This window comes from Sipha flava, unplaced genomic scaffold, assembly GCF_003268045.1.
Source record: "Sipha flava isolate LNK unplaced genomic scaffold, YSA_version1 2_pilon_pilon, whole genome shotgun sequence".
NCBI classification, from domain to species: domain Eukaryota; kingdom Metazoa; phylum Arthropoda; class Insecta; order Hemiptera; family Aphididae; genus Sipha; species Sipha flava.
The window spans coordinates 2,411,956-2,439,504 of record NW_020272972.1 but is presented as its reverse complement, the minus strand read 5'-3'; the positions used below and the strand labels follow the sequence as shown (position 1 = coordinate 2,439,504).

The window sequence follows — 27,549 nt, the reverse complement described above, 5'->3', positions numbered from 1 at the left end:
CAAAACCGAATTCTGCTCTTGATTCACTCTCTCATCGCACCAATCTTCGACCTAACATTAAAATACTTTTACAATTATTCGCCACGTTACCAGAGTTACCTATTTCACTCCGGAAAGAACGTTTTCAGCACTTAATCGCTTAAAAAATTTTTTAAGAAGCACCATGTCGGAAAACAGACTGAATGGGTTAGCTATGGCTAATATAAATAAAAAAGAGCAATTCGATGAAATTGAAATAATAACGGAATTTGCCAGAAATTCGCCTAAGAGGTTAGGTTAGAGTTGTCAGAGTGGAGCAAGTGACTGAACACTAAAACCAAAATTATTATTATTATTGTTATAAATTATATATTAACAAATATTTTTAAAACTGTACTAAAATGCTTGAATTACGTTTAGAAACTTGGTGGTAGATTGTGGGGGGGGGGGTTAAGGGTGAATTCTCATATCCTCTCTTACCTTACTTATCAAAAAAAGTGGTTAGCCCCCTCCCCATTTAAAAATCCTGGCTACGCCACTGGCCACCGTAATGTTCATCTGTACGGACCCTATTGCCGCGTTACGCCGTCAACGTTCGCGCGATCGTTCGGATCGTAAAACACCTCGTCGACGGCCGCGACAAGCTACTAACCCACGAGCATGAGCGCAAAACCGTTATCCCTCTCCGGTCCAGTGCTGCTCGGCTTGAGGGTGGACGCAGGGGGACGGAATACCCCCGAAGAGGTTTCACACGTTTTAGCGTCCCCCTACTGTTCATTACGTTATAATTATAACGCTTAACAGGTCTTGCGGACGCTATTTTTTTTATTTCCAAGTAAACAGAGTCCCCCTTCTTTGATTTTGCCCAGGTCAAGCACTGCTCTGGTCCAAATAGACTTTATCCTGGCACCCACGACCCGACCCTCGTCCGCTTCGCACGTGGTTCATGTATGTTGTCCGTGCGGCGCTGTTTCGTTTCCGCAGTTGACCGCGGCAACTACCATCGATCGTTATCAAAGGAACTGGTTCTGTTTGGACACGTTTCGCATGCCAGTCGATTGCGGTGACTCGTGCAAGAACCAATAGTTTGAAGTCGACTGCGTCAAAACAAATCATGATTTCCTGTCGACCAAGTTTACCACTGCTTTTATTGATTTTTCGACCGTGTTAAAAATTAAAAATATATACTCTTTCGAAAGACGACAAAGCAAACTTATACGAACTTTAAGCATTAACTTATATAAATAAATCTTTTGCGATTGCAGATAAATCAAAATAGAATTGGCATTTTTAAGATAATTGTTAAATTTACATTCATCGTCAATGAGGTGTTTCCCTGACTTCTGGCTGCACACATATCGTGAACATTCATTATTTTCTCTTTTTCAAAAAAGCAATAAATATTTGATTTCTTCATCACGCTCTTTCTTTTCAATAGTATATCAAAATACTACATCCTCCATGTTCGATGCATAGGGAATTTGTAAACTGCATACAGTCAATTGTCGAACAAAACCACTAACCGCAGAAACAATAATGTCGATGTATTTTTCAAATTATTCTTCCTCCGCTTGTCGGCCCACGAAAAGCTATCGCTGTCATTGCAAATCGATGTATTCCTCGAACAATTTATGCAATATTCATTGTGCAATAATTAACGTATAATAATGAAATACAATACAATAGACCGTATATTTATAGAGGAAAACATTTCTAATAACTATTACCAAAATATAGTTTATTTTTATTCTTTTCAAAATTACGTAAATATATTATAGATTTTTTCATACCGAAAATTATAACTATAATAAACAATATCATCAGTTTTGTGAAATTAATATATCCACACAGCAGATAAAACTTTAAATGCTCATTTAATGAAAATTAGTTTTTGTTAAACAATAGCGTACTTCACGTTTCACCGAATCGTCTCAAAAACTATAGAGAAATTCCATAACTAACATTCCTAAAGTACCAAATTCAAAGTACCGAACACTCTTTGTTTCTTTCTACCTGAAAAAAGTACTAAAATCTAAAGTTATTATGAGAAAAATATTTACGTCAGATCATGTATTTAACGTATTTTTAATTTTTATCTTCAACACAAACCTGAAGTGACTGCAATGTAGACGTTACTTTTACACTTGATGTCAAGCCAAAGAGAATATAAAATAAATAAAAACGCTCGGCGAGTGAAATTGAAAAAAAGCATTTTACACAACATGATAAATATCTTGATACTATTAATATAATTTAGTGATATTTATGATACTATCGTTTCGAGCGGTCGACATCGTCGCGTCCAATTTCCGTCTCGTTAACGTTTGACGTCGGGCGTCGGAACGCCAATGGGGGCGAAATGATCATGGGTAATTATTATTGTAAACCAAATAAATGTGAAAATCAAACAGTTTATTAAAAAACCGTAGAGAAGTTATCTAAAAACATGCATTCGTTTCCGACTTCAACGGTGATAATATCGTTGACTTATACATTATGCAGAAGAAAGCGGTGCAGAACGAAATTATAACAATATAATAAATGATTTGTTCACGGGCTCAACGTGTTCGGTTCGAAATATTGACTGATCGCACACAATATAACGGTGATAACAGTTAAGCGGTCGATGGAATAAGAACACTCGCACACACACAATGTGCTTTTAAGATTAATTCATAATTATTACTTTTGCTTTAATGAAAAATAATTTTTTTATTTCCTTTATCAGCTGAACAAGCGATAAATTAAAAGACAGTTGTGGCGAATCGACATTTCATACATTACGAAATGTAGGTTTTCGCTCATCATTCGGGTACAAAGAATGCCCAATCGTCCAATCGACACGTACTGTAGACTCAGGCCCTTGAATTTTCGCCAAGCGCACAAAAAAAACCCCAAATCATAAACATGGTTTGTAAACACGTTTACCCACCTGTTCGTACATTTATTGTTTGATAAATATGGCAGTCAGCGTCCACTTTTGAAGTGCCAGTTTACTGAAGTTATAAAAAAGCAGAGCAGTGCATTATGAATTCATGCAGTACCGAAGAGTCGTCGGTCGTCCGAGAGTACATGATAAAATAAAATATCATTACAATTTCTTTTTTTTTTCATTTTATTGCAATAATAACCACCATGTTTTCACAATGTTAACTGGTTTTTGGTGTTGCATTAAAAAAAAAAAAAAAAAAATCATACAAGGGCGCATCATATAATACAAATACGTAACAATAAAGCAGAAAGTTTCCGATTGTGCATTTAGTCGAATCTTACGCGCGCAAAGCGTTTTCGATCACGAGCAGACGCGTCGCAATGCGATCGTTGTCAGTAAGAAGCCGCCGGTGATCGCGAACAGGGACGACGGGACGGCCGCGGCGCGTGATGGGGCGTAAGCGTACGCAACCGGACCGCCGTTCATCCCGGCTGCCGGACCTACGCCCGCTGCGAATCCCATCGTCAACGGTATCAGGTTCTGCTCGTAGTTGCCGGAGAATAAGTGGGCCCAAGGACCTCTGGCGAACACCATCACGTCTTCACCGCCGTGCGTTTCGTCCACCGACTCCACCATTTTCGGATACTTGTATAGCGGATCGCCTAAAAACACACACATACGCACACATCAGAAGTGTATTTAGATTTACTTCTAGGGGGGAGGGCTCAAATTTTTTCTTTAATTTGGACTCAAAATTCACAGGTAAAATGTTTGGTAATATTTAAATCTGGTGAATCCTTAATAATTGTGGTTTTTTTTTTTTTAATCCTATGCCGAATTCACTTAAAATCGACTTTTGTGTAGTTCTTTTTTAACATCTGTATGTGTTTTGAATGTTACGCTTGTATTTTATTTAATTTTTCACTAAGTATGGACCCGACGAAAAGTCCAATTCAGTATTCACAGCCACGCGTCATTTGATTTCGTTATAAAACGATCCATATTAAACAAATTTTAAATGTGTATCTCACATATAATCGATTCCTTAAATAAGGATTTGTGGGGGAGAGCAATCGCCCCTTCGATCCTCTAAAATACGCTCGTGTCACACATACAAACTTAGTCGTGATAACGTGTGCAAATGTACGAGAAAGGGTTGCAGAAACTTTCTACGCTACGTCGACATCAATGTCGAGAGATTTATCGAATCGAAAATCTCTGATCGATTATTTATATCTCCGTCTCCGCGATATTTTATTCGACTTATATTCCTACAGTTTCCTTTTTTCCTACGAAAACGCACAAAAAAATAAATAAATATTTACAAGTATTGTGATGAAAAAATCGGAGGAGGAAAATGCGAATGAGTAGATTATAATACACCAGGTGCATTGATGATGGAGCGTGGAAATATCGTTTTCCGATCGGCTAGTTCTACCCTAGACGATTTTCGGGATTCTATCCCATCCTATGTAGAACTGGACGGTCAATACCACAGTCGTAATTGTTCAACTGACTGTAGTGCTACGGAAGAATATCCGTTTGGAAAACATTTTGTTAAACAATAACGTTTTCAAACCTACACGTGTAGAGCTAAGTTGTTATATTGCAAATATTTTCATTTCTCCGACCCATACTGTTATAGTATTAGTGTAATTCTTAAACACCCGCTTAATCACGACCTTTTCCTTTAATTCCCCCTAAATTTAAAGCAAGTATAATATAGTGTATTCCTTGAAGTTATTTATTATTTTCGTTTAATATAGAATTACGAGTATGAAAACGATGATGTATTTCGTATCACATAAATTAAAACTTAATATTCATAAGGAATTAAAGTATTAATACATTATATAACACGCATATACTCGTATACATAAATGCAACATGAAGGAATTAATCATAATTTTTTCTAAATTCTTGTTTCTGGTAACGAGAGGAGAGGGCTTAGAGACTCTTCGGAAAACTATACTACTAAAACAAGTTTAAAAGATATTATTAATTTAAAGACATAGCAATTTCACTTATGGATCATGTTAAAACATCTCATAATCTCGCAAGATTACAGTTGTAAATAAAAACAATAAAACAAAAGTCACGATCCTTGAACTGTATACCTACACTTGAGGCTACTTTAACCGTAATAATCATTCGTTAATCCCATATCAACTGCATATAGGTATATCTAATTACGAAACAGTTATTAACTATATGCAACGATAAAATTTACGTTATGATAAGTTCGAAGAATTTATCATATTTCACAATATTGCGCTACAAAATAATAATTAAATTAATAACTTAATCATATTAAATATGGTAGTAATCTCGCTTTCAATGTTATACTAGAAACATTTATATTTACTACTATACTGTCCATCATTTTCAAGTATCGGAGTAAATTTTCAGATGAATATACATACATGCAAAACTACACTTTTATAACTATAAATTCGTAATCCTGATTTAAAAATATTAAAAGGGATGCTAATTCTTATTTGTACGATACTCGATTTTATATTAGTCCACACAAAAATTCAACTAAATTCAATTGATATGTAAATAAAATAATTGTTTTGTTGTAAGAACATTTTTGGGTATTTATTTCTTTAACTTAAAAGTAAATTTTTTTATACCATCCGCAGAAATGTTTCACTTCTTACTTCATATACAATAAAAACAAAAGGCCCATGAAGAATATTATTGAAATAATATGAAGCACTCATTGCTCATTGGAAAGTAAAAACAAATGTCGTATTAGAAGGATAAAACTCTGGATTTGATGATTTGCATTTAATAGAGAATAATGATGTATACTCACGGGAGTATGAAAATTCACAAAAGAGGCCGCTTATAAAGCTTAATGAAATATTCAAATATTCTACTTGCACAAAATTATCAACTGTATGTAGTGTTTTTCTATGATTTTGATGAGATAATAAATGCTAAAAAATATTTAAACATCTAAAAAAAAATTGTGGGAAATTTATTTTAGTCTAATAAAAAAATTTCCGTTTATATATATTTAATAAACAATAAAATCTATAATGAATACTTTTCTTGCAACTATTTGCACATATATGCTAAATGTCAAATGAAAGCTTTCTTTAAAAATTCGCTTATATATTATACGTAAACGTATAAGCAGATGACAAGTTAAGCATGCCACGTACAGCAACGTACATGAATACCTACCATATACCACACTCATAGCCGAAAATACTTGAAAAGACTTGTTATAATTATCATTGCCGTGCCTAGCATAATTAACGCCCGGTGCCAAAAATTATTTTTAGCGCCCCCACCCTTCTACCCCCTTATCAAATATTTTTTATAACTAGAGGCTATAGATTACATAAGAATAAGGGGTTCTATATAACGACATAATTTGTATTTATTGAATGAGTAAAGAAATAATCAACAACTAACATACAAAATAAGTAATATAACTCAAGTTGTATAAAAAGAACAAAACATGTAGATATTAAGCTATCATACTAAACTAGCATAATTTATTAACAAATCGAATTTTCGATTCCACAAAAAACAATTTATCTTTAAATAATTTTCCTGTGAAAGAAAATTAAATACCTATGCAACTTCTGCGTTCATAAACTATGATGTGAAGACTATAGTAAAAAATCGTAGATACAACTCTTTCAAGTCGACATTTGTTTATGTTATTAATGTTAATAAATTAATTATATCAAGTAACATTAATAATAGAGTATAAATGGTATATTATTGTTAATTTTTTTATCGACGACGTCATTATTTCGAGAAAAATAAAAAAATATAAAATACCTATACTAAAATTAAATTAGCAACACCGCCGGCAGGACAATGTTAATGTTGTCGATTACGCGTTGATAACGTGTTAAATTTTATGAATTAAATAATATGGTTAACTTTTAGAAATATTACTGATTATGAAAAAGCTTTTGGAGCCCCAGTGTTCCTGGCACGCGGTGCACACTCACCTCTCGCACCTTCCTAATCATGGTCTTTATAAGTATATAAATGAGTGAACAGAGTATGTATTCATGAACAATACTGTTGTTGAATGCATCCATTTAAAAGTTACGCTCCATTAACAACTAAGAGCCTCAGTTGCTATATATACTCTAGAAAAAGTGCATATATGGATGAAACTATCGTAGAATGTACCAATTCAAAACACTTAGCAGTATTGTTATTAGCCTAACAGTTTTATAAAAAAATTCGACTTATATAATGCAATACTTAAATGAAAACATAAAAATCAAATTTTACATTTTATATAGGGTTTAGAACTATTTAGTATTAATCTACAGTTAGGTCAATAAATTCTTAAATCTCTTATAATTATTATTTTAAATAAAATAAATTAATATAAGAAAATTATTTTTTTTAATTTTTTTTTTTTATATAATTTCTATCTTAACGAGCTCCCTTCATTTTTATTTTTAATTTCGATATTGATTTATGTTGACGTATACATTCTAGAAGAGTAATTTACAAAATGTTAATGTAATAAGTTTATGTAAAGAGAACGATGACATTAAAAATTAAAATGTTCAACCTGTCCGCACTTTTATTCCAAAACTTTAAATTTTTATAAATAATTAACTATTTTTTCTGTACAAAATATTTAAGTTTTCAGAAATTATTAAGATTATTATGTGTAAAAATATAAGAAACTCAAAAGAAAAATAAATCACTAAAATATGAAAAATAAAAAAATGTGTGTCTTACAATAAAATTGAATTGCAAAACATAATATTAAATGTACCATTCTGTATAAACGTAAAAAGATTAGCGCAAAATGATTTTCAAAATATCAAATGATACGCTCAAGGGATACAAGCAAAGTACTATACAACTATCTTAATCCTCTCAAAAACCATTGGATCATACTATTTTTAATTGATCTATACCTATATATTAGATAGCACTCCAGATAATCCAAGGATAAATATATACTTTCGTAATGTAGATTAAAAGTATTGTAATCGTGCATATACCACTTGGAATAATTTAAAAATATTTTCTCCCAAGCGCAGTAATTATTCATATTTAATACGAGACAGATTTATAAAATAAAACTATTGAGATATTTACATTTATCAAGTATTAATATCTTTAAGTATTAACATAAAATTCTCCACGGACTCGTTTCTATCGATAGACATCGTTTTTAGATTTGTGATTGTAACTCTTACTAAATACATAATAGTATAAAATGAAGAAAATTAAGGTATTTTAATCTTGATAAAGTATTTTAATTAAGAGATAATTTCGTAGGTTTTTTAAGTTTAAATGAAATAACAAATTTAATTTATAAACAAAAAATTGTAAAAAAAAAAATTTTAACTGCGGTGAATATTATACGTATTAATATATTCAATAACATGATAATAATAATACTATACGATTATTAATTTTCTATTACACTGAATATCCGAAAAACCAAGACGGAATATTAAAAATTATAAACGTTTAATGTGCTGTGAATAATTTATTTTTTACCGCAATAGTAAAATTGTTGAATTTTTAAGCGTTCATAAAAAGTAGCAACAGAAATTAAATTGAAATAAATAAAATCCACAGTCTAATTGTACTTTACGAAAAAAACATGACTATGTAGATGTACGTTTTGTACTTTATTCATCAGGATATAATACCATCGCGGTGGCGATTAAACTGGTTAAAAAAAAAAAAAATTCGTCAATAATTATCACGATTTGGCCCAATACGAAAATAATGAAATTATTAGCAGCCATGTAGGGTTTGCACCTATATTTCTTTACTAGATCAAATTAACACAAAAATGTTGATACTATTTTACTAATTCAAACACGCATTCCTTATTGTGTCATTTATAACGTTAAAAAGCGATATTTTAAAAACTTCTGGTCCGATGAACTTTAGACTCTTGTAATTAGTATTAATTATTGTTTTAAGAAATTGAAAAAAAAAACAATGCATACATAAATGAGGTAAGTCTCGTCGAAAAAATAAAAATATACACAAACATTTTATTTTAAAACGACATTTCCCTTTCCATTTTCCATTTATCCAAATTTTAATTTATTGAGCATACGAATTATATTCACTCGAGGTGCAATCACCATAATGCAGGTATATTAAAAGTGTTTGAAAATTTCAAATGATCCATGTTTACACGTCGTATGAATGATAGGTATATATATCGCTATGCATCCACAGATAATGCGTAATCGTAAACTTTTTTTTTAATAAAAAATAAAAATAAAACAATAATAGACTTTTATGCGTCGACGAACATTTTCAAACGATGGTACGGCAAATCGCAAGCAACGGCAAAAGTTTAACTTAAGCGTTTACTATCATTACGGTGTGCGCAATCGTTTACAATCCCGGTAATTTCCCAAAGACGTCAAGGCAATGTGTGCAGATTTTATGCAGTCCTTATGGTTCTTTCGCAACTTGGAATACACTATTACACAACACGAAACCGTTTTGTTCGACGATTACAAGAACCAAAAGCGATTTTGTAAAATATTTTAAGGTACTACCAACAATGATGGTGTATCATCGAGTCGGGTCTCTGTAGACGTTAATCCGCTTACGGATTTCAAGATACTTCTAGCAGGGAAAATATGTTCGACCATTCGGGTCTACGACAAACACAATCAATATCAGACGAGTACGTCTGTCGAAAAACTATACCGATTTCGTGCCTTATGTCCTAATTTTCCGAAGAGATGCCTGTAATGTCCCGAATTGAAGTTCATGATTAAAAAATACCGACTTTCAAAAATACCTGATAACAAATTGATAAATATTATCATAAATACGCGTTGGCCAAAAAGAACGGGTCGTATATTCTTAATTCTACATTTCTACACCGTATCCAAAATCGTACGCAATTTCACTATATCCCGGTTTAGTGCTTTCAAAATCAGGCCACCCTATGTAAAGCAACCTTATATAATTATCTCTAGGATTTTCGCCAACGAACGTTAAGTATTATCGCGCTCATGAGTTAGATCGGGTTCGTGGTGAGGTTTAAGTATAATATTAACATTATTTACTCATATCGACTTTGGACAAATCCTGGCGGGCGCATCCAGGAAATTCGGATTTCGGTATGCCCGGGCCATTGGCGTAGCTAAGGGTAGCGATCGGCAAACCGTCAACTCCAGGAGATCCAACCAGTCCCAAAATGTTGTTGCCCCTGGACGGATATCCGGACATCGTCATGGTGTGCGAGTGGTCGGAAGTAACGACAATCAGCGTATCATCTTCGTTGGTCATGTCCACCGCCTTTTGGACGGCTTTGGACAACTCTACCGTTTCGTCAACCGCTGTTCTGGCCGTCGTTAAGTGATGGCCAACGTCAATGAGTCCACCCTCGACGAACAAAAAAAATCCGTTCCTCTCCTTACTCAGAATTTCGATGGCTTTTTTCGTCATCTCCTCCAACGTGGGCTGTACCGTGGCGTCCGCAGTAAGTCGAAACTTCATATGTTTGTCCTCAAATAGACCTACAATACATGAAATATGCATAACATAAATTTTAATTTATTAACATAAAATTGTATACTGCCGATCTATTTAAATAAAAAGATAGAAAGAGAAAGAACGAAAAAAATTAAGAAGGAAAACGTATAGTAGTATATTTAAGTATAATCTCACGCATATTAATACATCACAAGATGGTTGATCATTGTTATTACGTCATCTAGTTTCTCAAAATCCAGACTAATTTATTTGAAGACCCTGGGTGGAATAACGAGTTATAACTGCTTTTAAAACTTGTCAACTTTTAGATGTTTTATAAATTCGAGTAAAAAACATTTTTTTTTTTTTTTGTAAAAATTTGGCAGATTCAAAATTAATTAAAATTGCACATTGATGTCAATAACGTTAACAGAAAGACATCAAAAGATTTAAAAATGCCCAAAAAAAAAAAAGAGAACAAGACGTAGTATGAGTAGTTGGGTGATTTGAGAAAATTACTTGACAATAATATATACTTTATTTCCATTTCTTTTGAATTGCTTGTTCATATCAATGAAATATTTAATACAAAAAAATCGGTATAATATTTCCTTTGGTATTTACATTTATATTAACCAAGAAATTTTTTTTTTTTATATCTGCTTACCCAATAAATAATCGGTCTTAGAAGGGTCAACGTTTAATAATTGGTCTCTGTTTTCAACGTATGCTGTTTTACCATTTCCAAAACGTTTTGTCTTATCTTCCTTCCATAAATTCACAAGATCCATATCCATTCTAAATCCTTTTTTATTTGTATCATTGGTGAAGAACATTTGGCGACCTCCACCAAGTATCACCTATAGGTTAATTATTACTCAAATTGGCATAAAATTGTAAACAAATCTTCATTTTTACTGTCAATATAAAAATGTTAATACGGTGAAATCTCGAATATTAAAAAAAAAAAAAAAAAAAAATCACTTTTATATAGATAAATAATAATTGAAAAAAATCCAAAATATAATATTCATAGTAAATAAAATCTAATAAAAATTATGTGTAAAATAACTTAAAAAAATAACATGCGCAATATAAAAAAAAATTATGAATCATTTAAACTATTAAACATTTTAAAGGATAAAATTTAAATTAAATTTAACATGCACTTTGATAAAGGGCAGTTAATATGTGTTACAAATATTACGAATTAAAATACTTTTAGTTGTTATTTATTATAACGATTTGTACCTTGTTCAATAAATATAAAAAAAATAGCATTATATTTCCTAACAGAGTTTAAATATTAAAATATGTACGATGTGCAATTTATTTGAAAATAAAGTTATTAAAAATACACACGTATGTCAGCTAATGGCACACGAAGAGTGTAAAATTAATTTATTAAGTAATATGGTACTTCAAACAAAACAGAGGAGACATATTTATAATGAAAATATACAAACAAATCTTACTTGGGCTAGCATCTACAAATTACATTATTAATATGTTTTTGGTAAGAAAGTTATATTTGCCATACGTCTATGATCGGTTAATGAAAAAGATACTCAACTTAATCAAGCCACAGTAAAAACATGTTTGTGTGTGTATGTATGTGTATGTGGGTAAAGTGACATTTTATTTCATGAATAGATGCGTTATAAAGTCGGAAAATTCGCACTGGACACGTAAAAAAAAGAAAACTTATAACTGAACAGGTATCCCGAAGGATAACGAATCTATACATAATATACACACGAATATATTATTGTACGACAAGAAAGATATAACTTTAAGACTAGGAATGTAATACCCTATAAGGAAATTAACACAAAAATTGTATTTATTTTCTAATAATTTATGCATAAATTATACATGATAAAATTTATTAAATTTAAAAGTTATTCGATACATCCCATTTGATATTAAATTACTTTTCAAAACATTGTAGTAATAAAAAGAGTTCTTTATGTATTATTTAATATCTCAGACTCCGTTAGAAATTAATCGTCTACCTTTATAATAACATATATATATATATATATATATATATAGATACATGCATGGTTAATCGAGATATGAGTTCCTATGTATAACACCCTAAACTTTCAATATTATTATTCATTTCTCAATCCAAGTCAGTCTACAGAAAATTAAACCACGTTTACAATAAAAATACAGTATTCGTCATCAAGTTGATTGTTATCGATTTACCTTATCGTGTTAGTTGATCGGAACAAAAATATGTGTTATTAACGTTAATCACGGTTTAAAGGAAAATAAAAAAAAAAAAAAAATGTTAAATGTTAAAAATATGCAAAACAAAATCGATAATGTTTTTCTAAAAAAAAAAAAAACGATTGGTGATTAATAAGCCATACAACATTTTCAATCAGATTTCAAACACCTTGCCGACTACAAAACGATCGGGTACGCGCACAAATCTCGTTCCTCTCCTATTAGACTACGTCACGAACACGATATCGCGCACTCACCTTAAAGTCCTTGCCGGGACTCCTGGTGACCAACTGCTTGGCGATGTCCTCACATCGGCCGGTGTCCGTCACGTTGGAATAATGGGCCATGCCAGTGTCCGTCTCCCATCCCCGGTTGGCCGAGTGCGCGTATAGCCCGGCCGGCGATGCGTGCGTCACCCGGGCCGTGCTGACCAGCCCAACGGCTTTGCCCTCAGCCATCGACCAGTCGGCTATGGAGCTGACCCGGTTCTCGGGCTTCAACGACCCGGGACAGTCGTTCAATCGCACCGCTGCCGTCAGCCCGAGCATCTCGTAGTTGTTCTTCACGCCCGTCAGGTACGCGGTAGCCGTGCACGCCGAGTCGGGCACCTGTGCGTCCACGCAATACGTCTGCGAACGGGAGAAACAAATCAATACTGACCGGACAATGAACGAACGATAGTAGATGCATATTTATTTCAACGACCTGTGTGTTCGTGCGAACACTTTTTAACTTTTGTAAATTTTTAACTTTTAACATATTTTTTACAAGACTGCCCGAGTGCGAAGTTGAGTTAGATTACGTCAGACGCGGAACTAGGGGATGAAAGACGGGAATTCATCATCGGGCGTTAAATTTTAAAAGGTGTTATTCTCGTAATTATTAACAGCTTATTTGATACATTAATAACTAATTATTTATTATTACTTGTTTATGTATTATTAATTAATTCGATATATTTAACTTTGTTAAATACTGTTATCAGATTAAAACTCAATAACTATGATTGTATATTAATTATTAGAAAACAATTCTCAATATGAGTATTTGATTACTGATCTATGATAGGGCGTAATTTTAACATTTTCCCCGGGTGTAAAAATTCCTAGTTCCACCTCTGAGTTACGTCCTCTGTCGGACGCGCGACACGTGGTCCGCGTGCCAATGAGACATTTTACGCGTTCTCTCAGCCGATTGCTGACAAGTTATCCGTCGGTTTCGACTCGTCGCGCCACAGCCGGTCTTAGTAAACCGTTTATGCGTGTGCACATCGCATACGATATTGCGATATAATATATTTTGTTAATACTCGGAGAAAAAATTAAAAAAAAAACTATTAAATAATATCTCTTTGTTTCATAAGTAGCTTCACCGTTGCTATAAAACCGGATACGAGGGTAACTAGGCTAAATCATGTATGATATACGTATTGTTGACGAGAAAAGTTTACGGAGCATTATTTCGGGGAAATTCCGTTTGATTGTTCGTTTTAATTCGAAAATCACAAGTTAAGTAATGCGTATATTATATCGAAATACTTGAAAATAGCTTTTTGTTCAACATTTCCCACCATACGTAACCATTTGTTATACTTTTGCCGTTAATAAAGAGTATCATCGAATTTTTTCAACAATTACAACATCTAATATTTGTTTGCTATGATAGTTAAACAAGAGCAGTTTTCAATATAACTATTGAACTTTAGCTAATAAAAATAATCCTAGATGGTAAGGTAGATTTTGTTGTAATTTATTTACAATTACTATTGTAAATATTATTAATTTACTGTTGGTGTAGGGGATATAGAAAATTGAGGCAAGTGGAGGTATAGGACAAGGGTGGCTAATTCCAAATGGTTGAGAGAAAGGCGAAAGAGAAGAAGAAGATTTTACAGTACGAATGAAATTATTGACAATCGTCTAAGAATGGTAAGCGTATTTTTAATGTTGGTCCAGACATATTTTGGTGAAATCTATTGAAGAAATTGTACAGCTAAATGTGCTCATTGAGTTTTATAGTTAAGGGCCGGTACACACGGACGATTTTTTATCGGACAACATTTTTATCGTATTAAAATATTATCGTACGATAAGGTGTTAGTTAGGTACATACGACCGACATTTTATCGTACGATCTATATCACAAATTCAATTGATTTTGGTGAGTTGGCTCCACTAGAAATATCACATTCGTCCTCCGAAGACATGATGGATACTAAACACTTTCTATGTTTTGAGACGATAAATATTACCGTTCGTGAGTTCTAATCAGTTTATTTATGTACATTTTGATTGAAATATTTTGATCATACGATATTTTTATCGGACTGAAGTTTAAAACGTCTCCGACAGTTTTCGAGGTGTCGTACGATTATCTTATCGTACGACATTTTATCGTAATCGTGTGAACAGCTTAATTTATAACCATGTTATTTATAATATCGTACGATAATATTTTAATACGATAAAAATGTCCGATAAAAATCGTTCGTGTGTACCGGCCATAACTGTTGATTTGAACCTGTTGTTTCTCGTTTTTACGCAATATTTGTTAACGACCCGAACACATTTCTGGTTATATTGTAGTAGACGGCATTACAGTAGATCCCAAGGCTTACTTGCGCTGTATTTCAAAATTCTATACGGGCAAGAGTATATGATATGTGTTTATAAATTCAGTTCGCACCAAACGTTTCCAGCCATAACAGTATTAACCTCAGAACAATTAAACGTGGTTATTCCGCAACAATTAGAAACGAAGAAGAACAAAAAAACGAATTCTGTCGGACACAATATGCCGCGTGTGGAGTCCACTGTATAACTGTATTTTTGAACGTGATTGAAATGCAATTTATTGATTCGCTCGAATAATCATTACGTTCAGAAAAAACATTTGTGCACGGTGCTCTCGCATTAAACGGCAACCGATCGCTTATTGGGAATTGGATTATGTGTTTAACAACCAATCGATTTAATTTTGTATGATGTTTTTAAACAATATTTTTCAAACACGCCGCTTGAATCCATGTTCGAAAACATGAAACCTGTTTCGTTTGAACGACGTTCGAAGTGTATATTACAACTACATTGAGAAATGGTGCGGTTCAATATAAACGGACAAAAATAATTAATAACTGTAATAAATCGCTCGTAATAATATTTCTAAGAACGTTTAAACAACGTTCAACACGTGAAACTTGTGAATGAATTCGCAATTTTTTCCGCATTTATGAGCTAATTTTTTATACAATTGATGAACAATGCACATAATTGTTTCTACGTATCATAACCTTCACATTTGATATTAAATAAAATTAGCTATCCAGCGATAAAATTATTTGTTAAAATTGTAATTCAATTTAAAAGTTGTATTCAAAAAAAATATTTATGCATTTGATAAGCAATGTCGACTAGATTTCTACTTAAACGTTTGACATACAATTAGTAGATTTTATTTTATTAAAAAGTAATGGTGCATAACACAATTCACATTACTTTATATTTATCAAAAGTTATTCTGAATAATGATTGTACATTAAATACAATTCACGCATTTGTGTTTTTATGCATTAAAAATACCCTTTGCTGGAATTTTAATCATCAGCCAACCCTATATTGTTTATTATTCATTTAGAATCCCTCTTTCCATATCGCTCTGTTTTTGACAGCTGTCATCCCAGTCCCCGCACATTCTATGCACTATGCATTATACTACCTTTGGACTTTGACCATATTTTTTCTTAGGTCTCCAATTAACACCATTACCCTTGTCATGAACACTGACAATATTGTCAGATAACGAATTGAACACAAAATTAAAATATATTAACAACCGATTACTTAAAATAATTTAAATAGATTTACCACTTAAATAATCCACAAGACTATATTGGACAGTGATAATATTAAATATATAATAATATTAATATTAATATTGGTTTCAATAATCTTAAAAAAAACATCTATAGAATAATGCACTTGATATTTTTTTTCTTATAGTCCATTTTTAAAAATAAAGTCTTACTTATAACTATTTTTTATCACATGATTAAAAAATAACTGTACAATTTTTTTTCTAATCAAATTAAAAATTCGAATCGAAAACTAAATTCCGAAAATAAGTACTTAAATTTCAAAACAAAAAAATTGGTTCAAAATATTTTGACATGATTTATAACAATACAATAATATTTCTGCGTCAAATTTTGTAACCAATAAAATACATATTATATATAAATAAACATATAATTTTAATTAATACAATTGAATGGATCTAATTTAAAGAAAGTAAAATATTTTTCTGTAATCTAAAATGTGTACAATAAATTTGATCCAATATTAATGGATTCCATATTTTAACTGACGTGACTAAGAACCCTTTCGGAATACTCATTTTAAATTAATTATTTTAACGCACTTATGTTACTAATAAATGCTATTTAATAATCAATACCATATTGAGAGTTGATAAAATACCTTTTTTTATTATTATTTATAAAATAAAATTTCTTAATTTAGCTTTAAAATAGTTATTAGATCTAACTTATAACTAATATACTAAACATAAATAAAGTCGATAGTTATATTAATGGTAACTTTATTAATTAGTATTATTTAGAGTATAAACTTTTATAGCAATTAATTTCAATTTTTAAGTTTAAATATGAAATATGACGAAAAAAATTACAAAATGAATAACAAAACCAAAATAATCTCGTCTATACGTTATTATTTAGGCAATTATTTTACTAAGTATTCAATTATAATATTATTTCTAATAAAATTATTTAATTTCATTAATTCTTAGTAATTGTTTATTCAAAACTTTTATTATATTAAATTTGTTCTATTTTTTAAATTTACTAATTAATTAAGCCTTCTTAATAATCATCATTTTATTTTAAACAAATAAAATATTGTTTATATAACTGTTAAAAATAATATTATTTAAATATTTTAGAAACCATATAATTATTTAAATAATTTAAAATACATTTTTGTTTCTAATTAGAATAATATATTGTATAATAATTTCCTATATAAATATTAAATTGAATTAATTATTAAATTATTAATGTATTTATTTTCTATTTGGACGAAAAATTATTTATGTGTTTTGTATATATAAACCTAACTCCCGACCAGTATATATATATATATATATAAAACTATATATTGATAAAAAAAAAAAGAAAAGTTTATGTATCAATAGTAATATTCAAATAGAGTAACATACAAGAAGAAATGATTATACTAAAATATAATATTATACTATATCAATGAAATGCCATCATTTATATACACTACGCTCGACTGTACTTTAAATGAAATATTGATATTGACACACAAAAACCTACGAAACTAAAATACCATTTTTCAGTAAACGTGTTTCATATTTTAAAATCCCATTGTAATAATTTTACTTTTATGACGTTTTTTAATGAAATATAACATAAAAATATATTAATTTTTAATTCAATAAACTGTTTAGAATATTCACAATTAATAAAATAAACACAAGTAATCTAAAAAACAAATATTTAATCAGATGTAAACATTTTTATTTATTAAATTTAAAGCTATAATCCTTCTGCGCATATTTGTAGTAGTTCTTTTTTAGTAAACGTTTTTACGTTAGACATAATACCTAATATAGTAGTGATATTTAAAAAAATATTAAAAAATCGATTGTTTTATAATCAATTAATTTGGACCAAGGATGTTTGCCTTTAAATATTATAAATATAAGCATAATTGCTATAAATAAAACAAATTTAGTTTATAATAAATTAGTAATTTAATATACGAAGTTATAGAGTAGATGGAATTAATATGTGTAATTACAAAAACATTTATTAGGATAAAAAAAATTTGTGATAAAAAAAAACTAATTTTAGAAATTAATAATGAAAAACTTTACGGTTATGATGACGAACGGCGATTATCATAAACGTATCTTAAAAATTTTTTTTAAATAGTTTATTTTATCTCACCTTTGCCATGCCAACAAACGGGAATTTCTCAAAACTCAAGTACTCATTCTCCCCGGACCGTTTTTCCATTTGACCTTTGTAAATACGCGATGCCGTCAAAGTAGTCACCGACATGCCATCACCCAAAAACATGATTATGTTTTTGGCGACATTTCTTTTGTTCAAGTACTTGACTTTTTCGGTCACCATATCCTTGCCATTCTCGATCCAGAATTGACTGTCTACGTGAAGAAAGTCCATACAGTTATTATTTCACTTCCATCTTTATATATATAATCTATTATATATTGTTTATTTATTTACATATAATACGAAATAACAATTCACTCGAGACTTAAGTCAGACTTTAACGAGTGCCAGTTGAACAATGGAAAAAAAGTGAGTGAATTTTTTTCGGATGATTTGGCTCTGTTGAAAGTCGAGAGCAATATGTAATGTCCTTGTGCGAAGAATATTTGGAATGAAAGTAAAAAAAAAAAAAAAGGAATAGTAATAGACGAGGTTTATATATAACATCTACTCCAGAGAAAATTGATAATAACAACTGAGAAAGTTTAAGTTGGTAAGGGATGGGGTGACTATAAGAAAAGGTATATTTATATATTGCAATAAAATAATATCGAACGAACGCAAATGCGGATATCCTGTTCCAGTAAAAAATAAAGGGAAACTGGCAATGAATTCCAAATAAGCAACCCACTCTTATTTTTTCTATTTTTGAATATTGTTTAAAAGTGTACATAAAATAAGGTTAATATAAATCCAATTACATAAGTGTTCATTTTGTTTGTTGTTTTTGTAAATTCCATTCAGAAAATACACTTTTTACTTGAATATTTATGTTTTTTTTTTATCATTCATTATAAGATCCAATTTAACTATTCAATAAAACCAATCAGTAAAGAAGTGTGGGTTCAGTCAATCGATTTTAACAAACTAAAAATTATTATTTGAATTTCTCTAATTGTTTTTCCATATAAATTTCAAAGAAAACAATTGTATTGTGTAGTACACTAATTATTATTCCTACTAAATGTAAGTATTATAATGATTAAATAAACCATGTATATTATTTGAAACTTGATATAATGGAAAATACTAACAATTTTAACAGCCAGATATTTATTAATCAAAATTAAAAGAAAAAAAACCATTTTATAATATCTTGCAATGCTACAAAAATAATTTAATAACTAATTGTTTTTACTATATTCAAAATTTAAATTTAATTTAAAAAAAAGTACAGAATTAAAATTTGCTAATAATAATTAAAAAATATATATATATATACATAATATACATATAAAAATAATATATTGTATGATTAAACTAAAATACATTTTATGTATTATTCCTTAAAATATCGATTTAAAAATTCTGAAAAAAAAAATGATGATTTTTAGTTAAAAACGATTACAATTAAACCATTCATAGTAAGTATAAATATATCATTCAATAATTATGTTTATTTTTAACCATTAACCTTCAATAATTAAACAAATTTTTAATTCTAAAAAAAACTAAAAAGTAATATAGGTTAAACACAGATCAAACTTCTTCGTAGATAGAAATTCGCCGTGTTATCACGATTGATTAATGTTCAATAATATTATGATTAAGTTAGTCCAACCTACGAGTATAAGACTACAGTGGTAAATGTTATAAGTATTATAAGTTTTCTAGTAATAAACAATAAAAAGAGTTTAGAGAAATAATTATTATTTAGATAAGATTATTAATAACTAACAAGGCAGATTTTAGCAGCTATTTTGAAATACTAATTGATGCGTACAATTTCAGACGATTATTAGATTCCTAATTAATATTCAAACGAATGAAGAAAAATAAAAACAAATTTAATATGAGATTATGATTATAGTCATGATTATAATAATAATATTTATATTAATAATACGTGAATTCAAAAGTTATATTAAGTTATGATTGCGATGACTCATGAAAGGTGTGACTTTATTTATAAATTATTTCTATCCTTTTTTTTATGAGAGTCGAGTGAAAAAAAATGGGGTTTAACAAACATCAAAACTAATTGATGGCAAAACCTAAATAGTTTAATTAAAAACAAATAATAATACGACTCACGGGTTGTCGCGAGTGTATAGTAATTAATTTACCTTTTTCCGTGTAGACTTTTGCACCCACGGCTGCATACGAGTTATGACCTGGAAATGAATAAAAACACAATAAAAATGAATAAAAAAAATTTTTGTTCGTGGTTGTATTAATATAAGGGTAAAATGCATTTTACAATACTATTATGTAATATAATAATACAGGGGTGTTACGAAAACGTGTTATTCGAGAAGAGGACGGGCGATGAGATTTTCGCGGTCGGTAGCAGCGGTTAAAGTTTGCACCGCCGGCAGTTTATTATCATCTAAACTTTTCACTTTCTTTGTGTGTACTTTTTTTTTCGAGACACGCCGTTGCGCGAGTTTGCCGAAAAAACCCAGTACGATTTATTGCGTGACATTTAGACCGCGTTTCTTTTTTTCCGCTTCCACCGTACACCACCACCGCACCGTTTCCTACCCCTTTGCGTTACACTATCGTCGTCGTCGTCGTCGTCGTTTTCTTTCACTTAATCTGTTGAAATTACTTTGTTCTCGAGTAAGTCGTTCGTTTCAATTTAGAACATTTCTCCAAATGAGCCACCGCCGCCGCGTCGTCGACAAACAATATTTACACTCTGAGCATGTGTACACACATAGGTACCTTCCCGTAGTCACACTCAGCGATGAACTAAAAAACATACAACACCGATATCACCAACGAAATCCTCGTTTTGAATGTCATCTCTCTCCTGCCGGTATTGCCGAACGTGTTTCATTTCGCGTGCGACGTACGCAAAAATATACATTATCAATGTTTCGAATAACTCAAAAGCGCAATTATTTCATTGTAACGATTGAAAAATAACACAGTACCTATATGAGCATGGCCGTTTTCGACCAAAAACGTACCCTTCACTTTTCGACCAAAAAAAAAATTTATATAATAAATTTAAAATAATAAAATAATTATGTACAATTTTTATCAATAATTATTAAAATATTAATATAAAAGAGAACGATATTTTGTATCTAGTTTTAATCTCTTATCTTAATGAAAATTGTTTGCATTTTTTTTCGAAATATCGGAATTTTAATTTTTAAAATGTTAGGACTTCCGGATTCACTCACCAACTCCAGTTCCACTGCGTGGCACTTTTCTGGAGGATGGGGCTTCGCCCCAAGGGGAATTATAGTTTAAGCCCAACCTAGTTTTTATACAAACTTTGACACTGTTGCAAATGGGATTATGCTCTGTACATGAACCTAAAACCTCGCAATGTGAGAAAACCTTAAATTGTCATTAATATATTATAGTAGTTTCCATCATAATCAAATATGTACTCGTATATCATTATTTTATTATTTTAAATTTATTACATAAATTTTTATTTTGGTCGAAAAAAGGATCGGCCTATTTTAAATTTGGTCGAAAAGTGAATTGGCTGAAAAGGGAAGGATATGGTTTTGGTCGAAAATGGTTTCGCTCACCTATATTGTGTAACGTAAAACCCTTGAGTTTTTGAGAAGGAAAAGCCGAATTCGGAACTCTCGATTTCTGACAATAAAATAATATAACCTCTCGTGAAAATTCATCACTGCGTCATATGGTCTTTTCAGACCGTTCGAATGCATTTCGAACACAAAACCCGTATTTTATAATCTGTTGAGTTGCTATAGCTACTACCCGTTAAAATTTGGTGTCCTTCGGAGAAATATTACGAATGAACAGAGGACACATCATATTCGTTGTTTTCATCCTACCACTGTGTATTCCTCTCTCTCTCTCTCTCTCTCTCTCTCTCTCTCTCTCTCTCACACACACACACACAAACACACGTACTCAACACTATATTATGAATATTTCTAATTCGTTTATGTTATACTAACATCGTCATCATTATAAGTATTTTTATTATTGTTGTTGTGTAAGTCTTCATTCGGGACCTGAAAAATTGCGTCAAGCATAGCCAACGTAGCCAAACTCGTTTTCAGCGTGTGCAAGAAAACTACAAAAATTAATTTATAAAAAAAAAAAAATCAGTCAACATAGCAGTCTCCATAGAAGTAAAATATAAATCGTTATTTCAATAGGCGTTCCATACACTGCGACCTCCTGACTACACTTATGGCGTCGAGTATATAGTATACACCTATATAATTATAAACAATAGACGACAAAAATTTTCGAATCGGTGATTAATATTGATATTGAAAAGTTCTCTTGATTGAAATTGTATCAACGATAATAATGTGTCCATCCGGTCTTATTGTTTCTTCGTTATTAATACGTTATTCAGACGCACCCAGATAATGTGTCAACTAACGACTAACTAGCTTTTGGAATATTTCCGCATTCTCATCGCACTCATATATTTATTATTAAGCATATATTATTAGCAACACACAATAGTAGATTTCATTAAATTGTTATATTGTTATATTAGCCAACAACAATAATAATCATATTAATAACTTGAATAGATTGTCTCAAGCCCAAGATAAATGCGGTAGATTTAAGTTATTTTTGACAAGTTTTCTATCATTTATTTAAACATTTAATCGATTTATAGTTATCATATTGTATAATTACATATGACTACAAGGTTATACGCATTCTTCTATTTTAAAAATATAGGTTGTGGGTATACAATGTTTACTTGCTTCATTGACCTTTTTAAGTTAATAATCTGTGAAAACTATACCAAGAAAAAATAATAGTGATACCATTTACGTAGTTCCAATATTAAAACAACAAGAATTAGCAATAATATCATGACAAGCGATTATATTCACACTTTATTACATAAACGTAAAAATAATATTTATGATTTCAATAATCAGTAATAATAGAAAGCAATAGAAGCAGCATTGGTAACATACATTTAAATTTTTCTTTAAAATATATTAAAAGATTCTAAGTAATAAACTCAAAATATATTGAAAATATTATTATCCGTTATAAAAATTATAACATTATTGTATTTTTATCAAGAAATTAGACTGTATGTCACAATTATTATAATCGATAGCGCTTCAAAGAACTATTTTTTATGTAAAACTTATTAAAAAGAAATAAAAGAATTTGATAAAACAATGATCAATATTTTATATATTCCTTTACAACGAAGTATAGTTCAATTTATTTTATTTCAATTTAACTTATGCGAGATTAAAAGTATAATCTTTACAGATCGATGTTATACATAAAACACGAATTCAAAAAAAACCGTACTATTTTATTTTATACTGAAATAGATTCTTTTTCATTTTCATCATATCATTCAATGAATTTGTATTCATTGAAAAATCATATCAAATAATATAAGCAGTTGTTAAAAAAAAATTCTAATTATTATAAAAATGATGGTCTCCACTACGAAAAATATTGATGTTTTTAAAATAATATTAACAATCTGCAATTGGTTTAGTTTTAGAAGTATAACCCATTTTAGTATTGGTTATTTCCTAAATAATAAATACAAACTCCTAAAATTAGACTTATTGTCAATATATAGGAATATAGTATAATATAATATATACGAGTATATTATATAATAGGGATATTGGATGGTTAAAATATATCTTAAATCATAACTTTTTTAATTACTACTATACAATCATTTTTTAGGAATGAAATTATACATAGCCGTGTTAAAGAACTTCCACCAATAAAATAACATCAAAAGAAAAATTACAATAAAAAATTGTATACTGCTCAACAGGTTTCATAGTTAACTAAGTAATGTGTTAATATTAAACGTTTATCTATGAAAAATAATTTTTAACAAAACAAGAATAAATAGTGGGTATTCATTTTTGGGTAAAGTTTTAAACCATCATGTGATTTCTCTTGGGTATCAAATATGTTATTTACGACCCTGTTTTTTTCTTTTCTTTTTTTGTGCGCAGACGAATGATATTCAAAGAACATAATAATTTCATTATATTTTCCCCGTTTCATACAAAGTTCCGAAAACTTAGAGGATACTATAAAGAATACATGATACCACGTAGTTGACTCACGTTAGAGTTAAATAAAAACAACTAAGGATAAAGTAGATAATACAATTTATATTATCTTTACCTTTATAACCATCAAATTAATTACATTACACACAAATCTTTAATAATAATATAAACCAAAACTTTAATGTGTTTGCTTCAACACTATCATGACATTTTATCGACTTGTTCGAATATTTATTTCAAGTTAAGGGTTTGTTTCATATTTATTTTATAACTATTAAACGAATGTTTAAAATATTTTAAAAAAATAATTACATTTTAAATGTTTTTGACTGTAACTTAATATTCCATTACAGTATTGGTTTTGTAAAACACGGTAAACTGTATAAGCACATCATTTTAGTAGTATTTAAAACTTTATCAAGGGCAATACAGAATAACCAAAAACAAAGTACTTAAATATATTTATAGTATATATGTATAAACACATTGTTGTAATTGTATTGGTTACAATTTTACGAATTAACGTACCATTTATTATTAATTTTGAGGAAATTAAAAAAAAATATTTTATAATAATAGCTTCGAATAACGATTAACCAATGTGTATATTATACACAAGTAAATCAGTTAATTTATAATTGTTGATGAAAACATAAATGAAATGATGAAATTCACGTAAATATTCACCAAGAAGTTTAACCGGCTTAAGATTTTTTTTTATATATATTTGAATAAATTTGCGTTTAAATAATTTGAAAAATAAATAATTCGGTACAACTAATTTAGTTAAACTACATAAAACCTATAAAAAAATCACGTCATAACTGAATTTATTACATTTCTTATAATAACAATTACAACTATCGCCTCTGAATTAATTACACCGCATACTTATGCAATAATATATGTACGAAAATACATAAATGTATAACATCACAGTCGATATGTTATAGGTTTGAAATTGCATATTCGAAAATAGGTACTCAGAACTTTAGTTCTTACCACACGTGTAAAAAGTTCGTGGCCAGTGACTTCGAGTTGGTAGTTGTTACAAAGTTTTTGTAGTCCCTATAGTTTGATGTTATAATTGTGTTACAGTAACCGTAAGTAAAAACTGGTTAAAATAATCGCAGTACACACGATGGAAAAAGTACCCGAGGGATTCCTATAACTGCGCGGATGAAAAAAAAAAATGAAAACCCCAAATAACATGCACATACAAACATTACACACACAACAATAAGAAAAATAACTATGCTTGCTTGTGAGACAATGTTCACATTCGAACACATACTATTTCGGAATGTCGCAAATATCCCATTGATCTCGAAAATCTCAACCTTCCTTACAATCTGACCTTTTCGGTCAAACACAGAAAACAATATAGCTTATCATAGTCATTGAGGATAAAAATAATTTAGATCACTAAGTTTAATTCAATATGAATAACGTTGTGAGAAAAAAAAAAGCTAAAAAAATATTCTAAAACTAATGGATGAAGCCGAAAATTTAAATATTTTTCAATAATAAAAAGAAAGAGAACAATTTTGGACTTACTGTTACATATTACGGTGATACAAATACAGTACACGAACGCGATCAAAGCCATTATCAGTGAACCGGCGACGTCAATGATGGCTAAACTGAGTGAACTACACAACTACTGACCTCTGAACACCAACTAAACCAAGTAAACACTAACCTACAATGTATAATGAATGATAAATCCTAATGTAGGTATATGTATAGAACTGAACCGCCGGCACAAACCGGTTTGACTCTACTTAAGAATGCTAACACTTGAATATAATAGCTAATTATCAACTTGACGTATACATGAAAACAATAATAATAAAAATATTTAGAAAAGCCCACCCTGTGAGAGGGCCAAACTTTCGTTTTCTAAACGTATTTCAAACAATAAACTATGTAATTCCATACACAATTTAAAAAATATTCGATTACTTATATACTAAGTACTTAGATGTTAATACTTATTTGTTTTTTTTTGACTAGTATAAATATAAAATCAAAAAATTCGTATTTTTATATTTTTAATACCGGAAAGGTTATGGATATAATTGAATATCTTAATATTTATCTATATCTTAAATCGTATATCTTAAGTATATACTGCGATAACTAACACAACGAGGATGTAATCATAGGTGTCTTTAAATTAATACATACAAATATAAAATACAATTTCAATAAATTATAACAATAGGTAATATGCAAGACAACGTGATACATTTTTTCAAACTAAAAAAATAGACAAGTAGTAATTTAAAAATCAAAAATATCACCCAGAATTCAAAAACCAAAATAAAAAAAGACCTTAAAAATCAAATTAAACAATTAATTCTTTCGATTATTCATCAAGGTTAAAAACATTGCATTATATTCCAAATCCAAAGTAGACAGATTCTTCGATATAGAACGCATTAGTTATATAACTTGATTTCTATACGCTTAACAAAATGCAAACGTTAAGTGAATACAGATTTTTGTTAATGTAACTAATCGACATCTAATATAATGATGATTATTTACTGTTATTTATTTATTTATAAATTTATAATAAATGTAATGAATAATATCATATTTTTTTACTAAAAATAATACTAATCCAATCCAATAATCTGATTTGATAGATTTTTCATAAAAGTGTAATAACAAATAATGAATTACGTAGTAAAAGTGCAATTATATTTTAAAAACATTAAGTTATATTTGAAAGATAATTAGTATTTGTATGGTTCATAAAATTTAAATATAAATATTCTTATGGCTGATTTTAAACAGTGTGACTTAATTTTATATCGGATATAGCAGAAATAGTTTTTAATTAAATTTATGGCACATTTAAATTAATTAAAACATTTAAATTAAAGCGTTTT

At 29.6% G+C, this 27,549-nt stretch overlaps 2 protein-coding genes across 4 annotated transcripts in view; one reads left to right on the top strand and one right to left on the bottom strand.

Moving 5' to 3' along the window:
* Window positions 1-27,549, top strand: part of LOC112686051 (lachesin-like) — a 200,326-nt gene that overhangs the window by 127,829 nt on the left and 44,948 nt on the right. The gene's annotated exons all lie outside the window — the stretch shown is intronic.
* LOC112686049 (membrane-bound alkaline phosphatase-like) lies at window positions 3,077-26,351 on the bottom strand. Its single transcript, XM_025558155.1, has 7 exons — window positions 26,207-26,351; window positions 20,741-20,788; window positions 18,606-18,826; window positions 12,871-13,242; window positions 11,043-11,235; window positions 9,967-10,419; window positions 3,077-3,573 (listed from the first exon to the last, which is right to left on the bottom strand). The coding sequence occupies exons 1-7, from the start codon at window positions 26,256-26,258 to the stop codon at window positions 3,272-3,274; spliced, it is 1,641 nt and encodes a 546-aa protein (XP_025413940.1). The 5' UTR covers window positions 26,259-26,351; the 3' UTR covers window positions 3,077-3,271.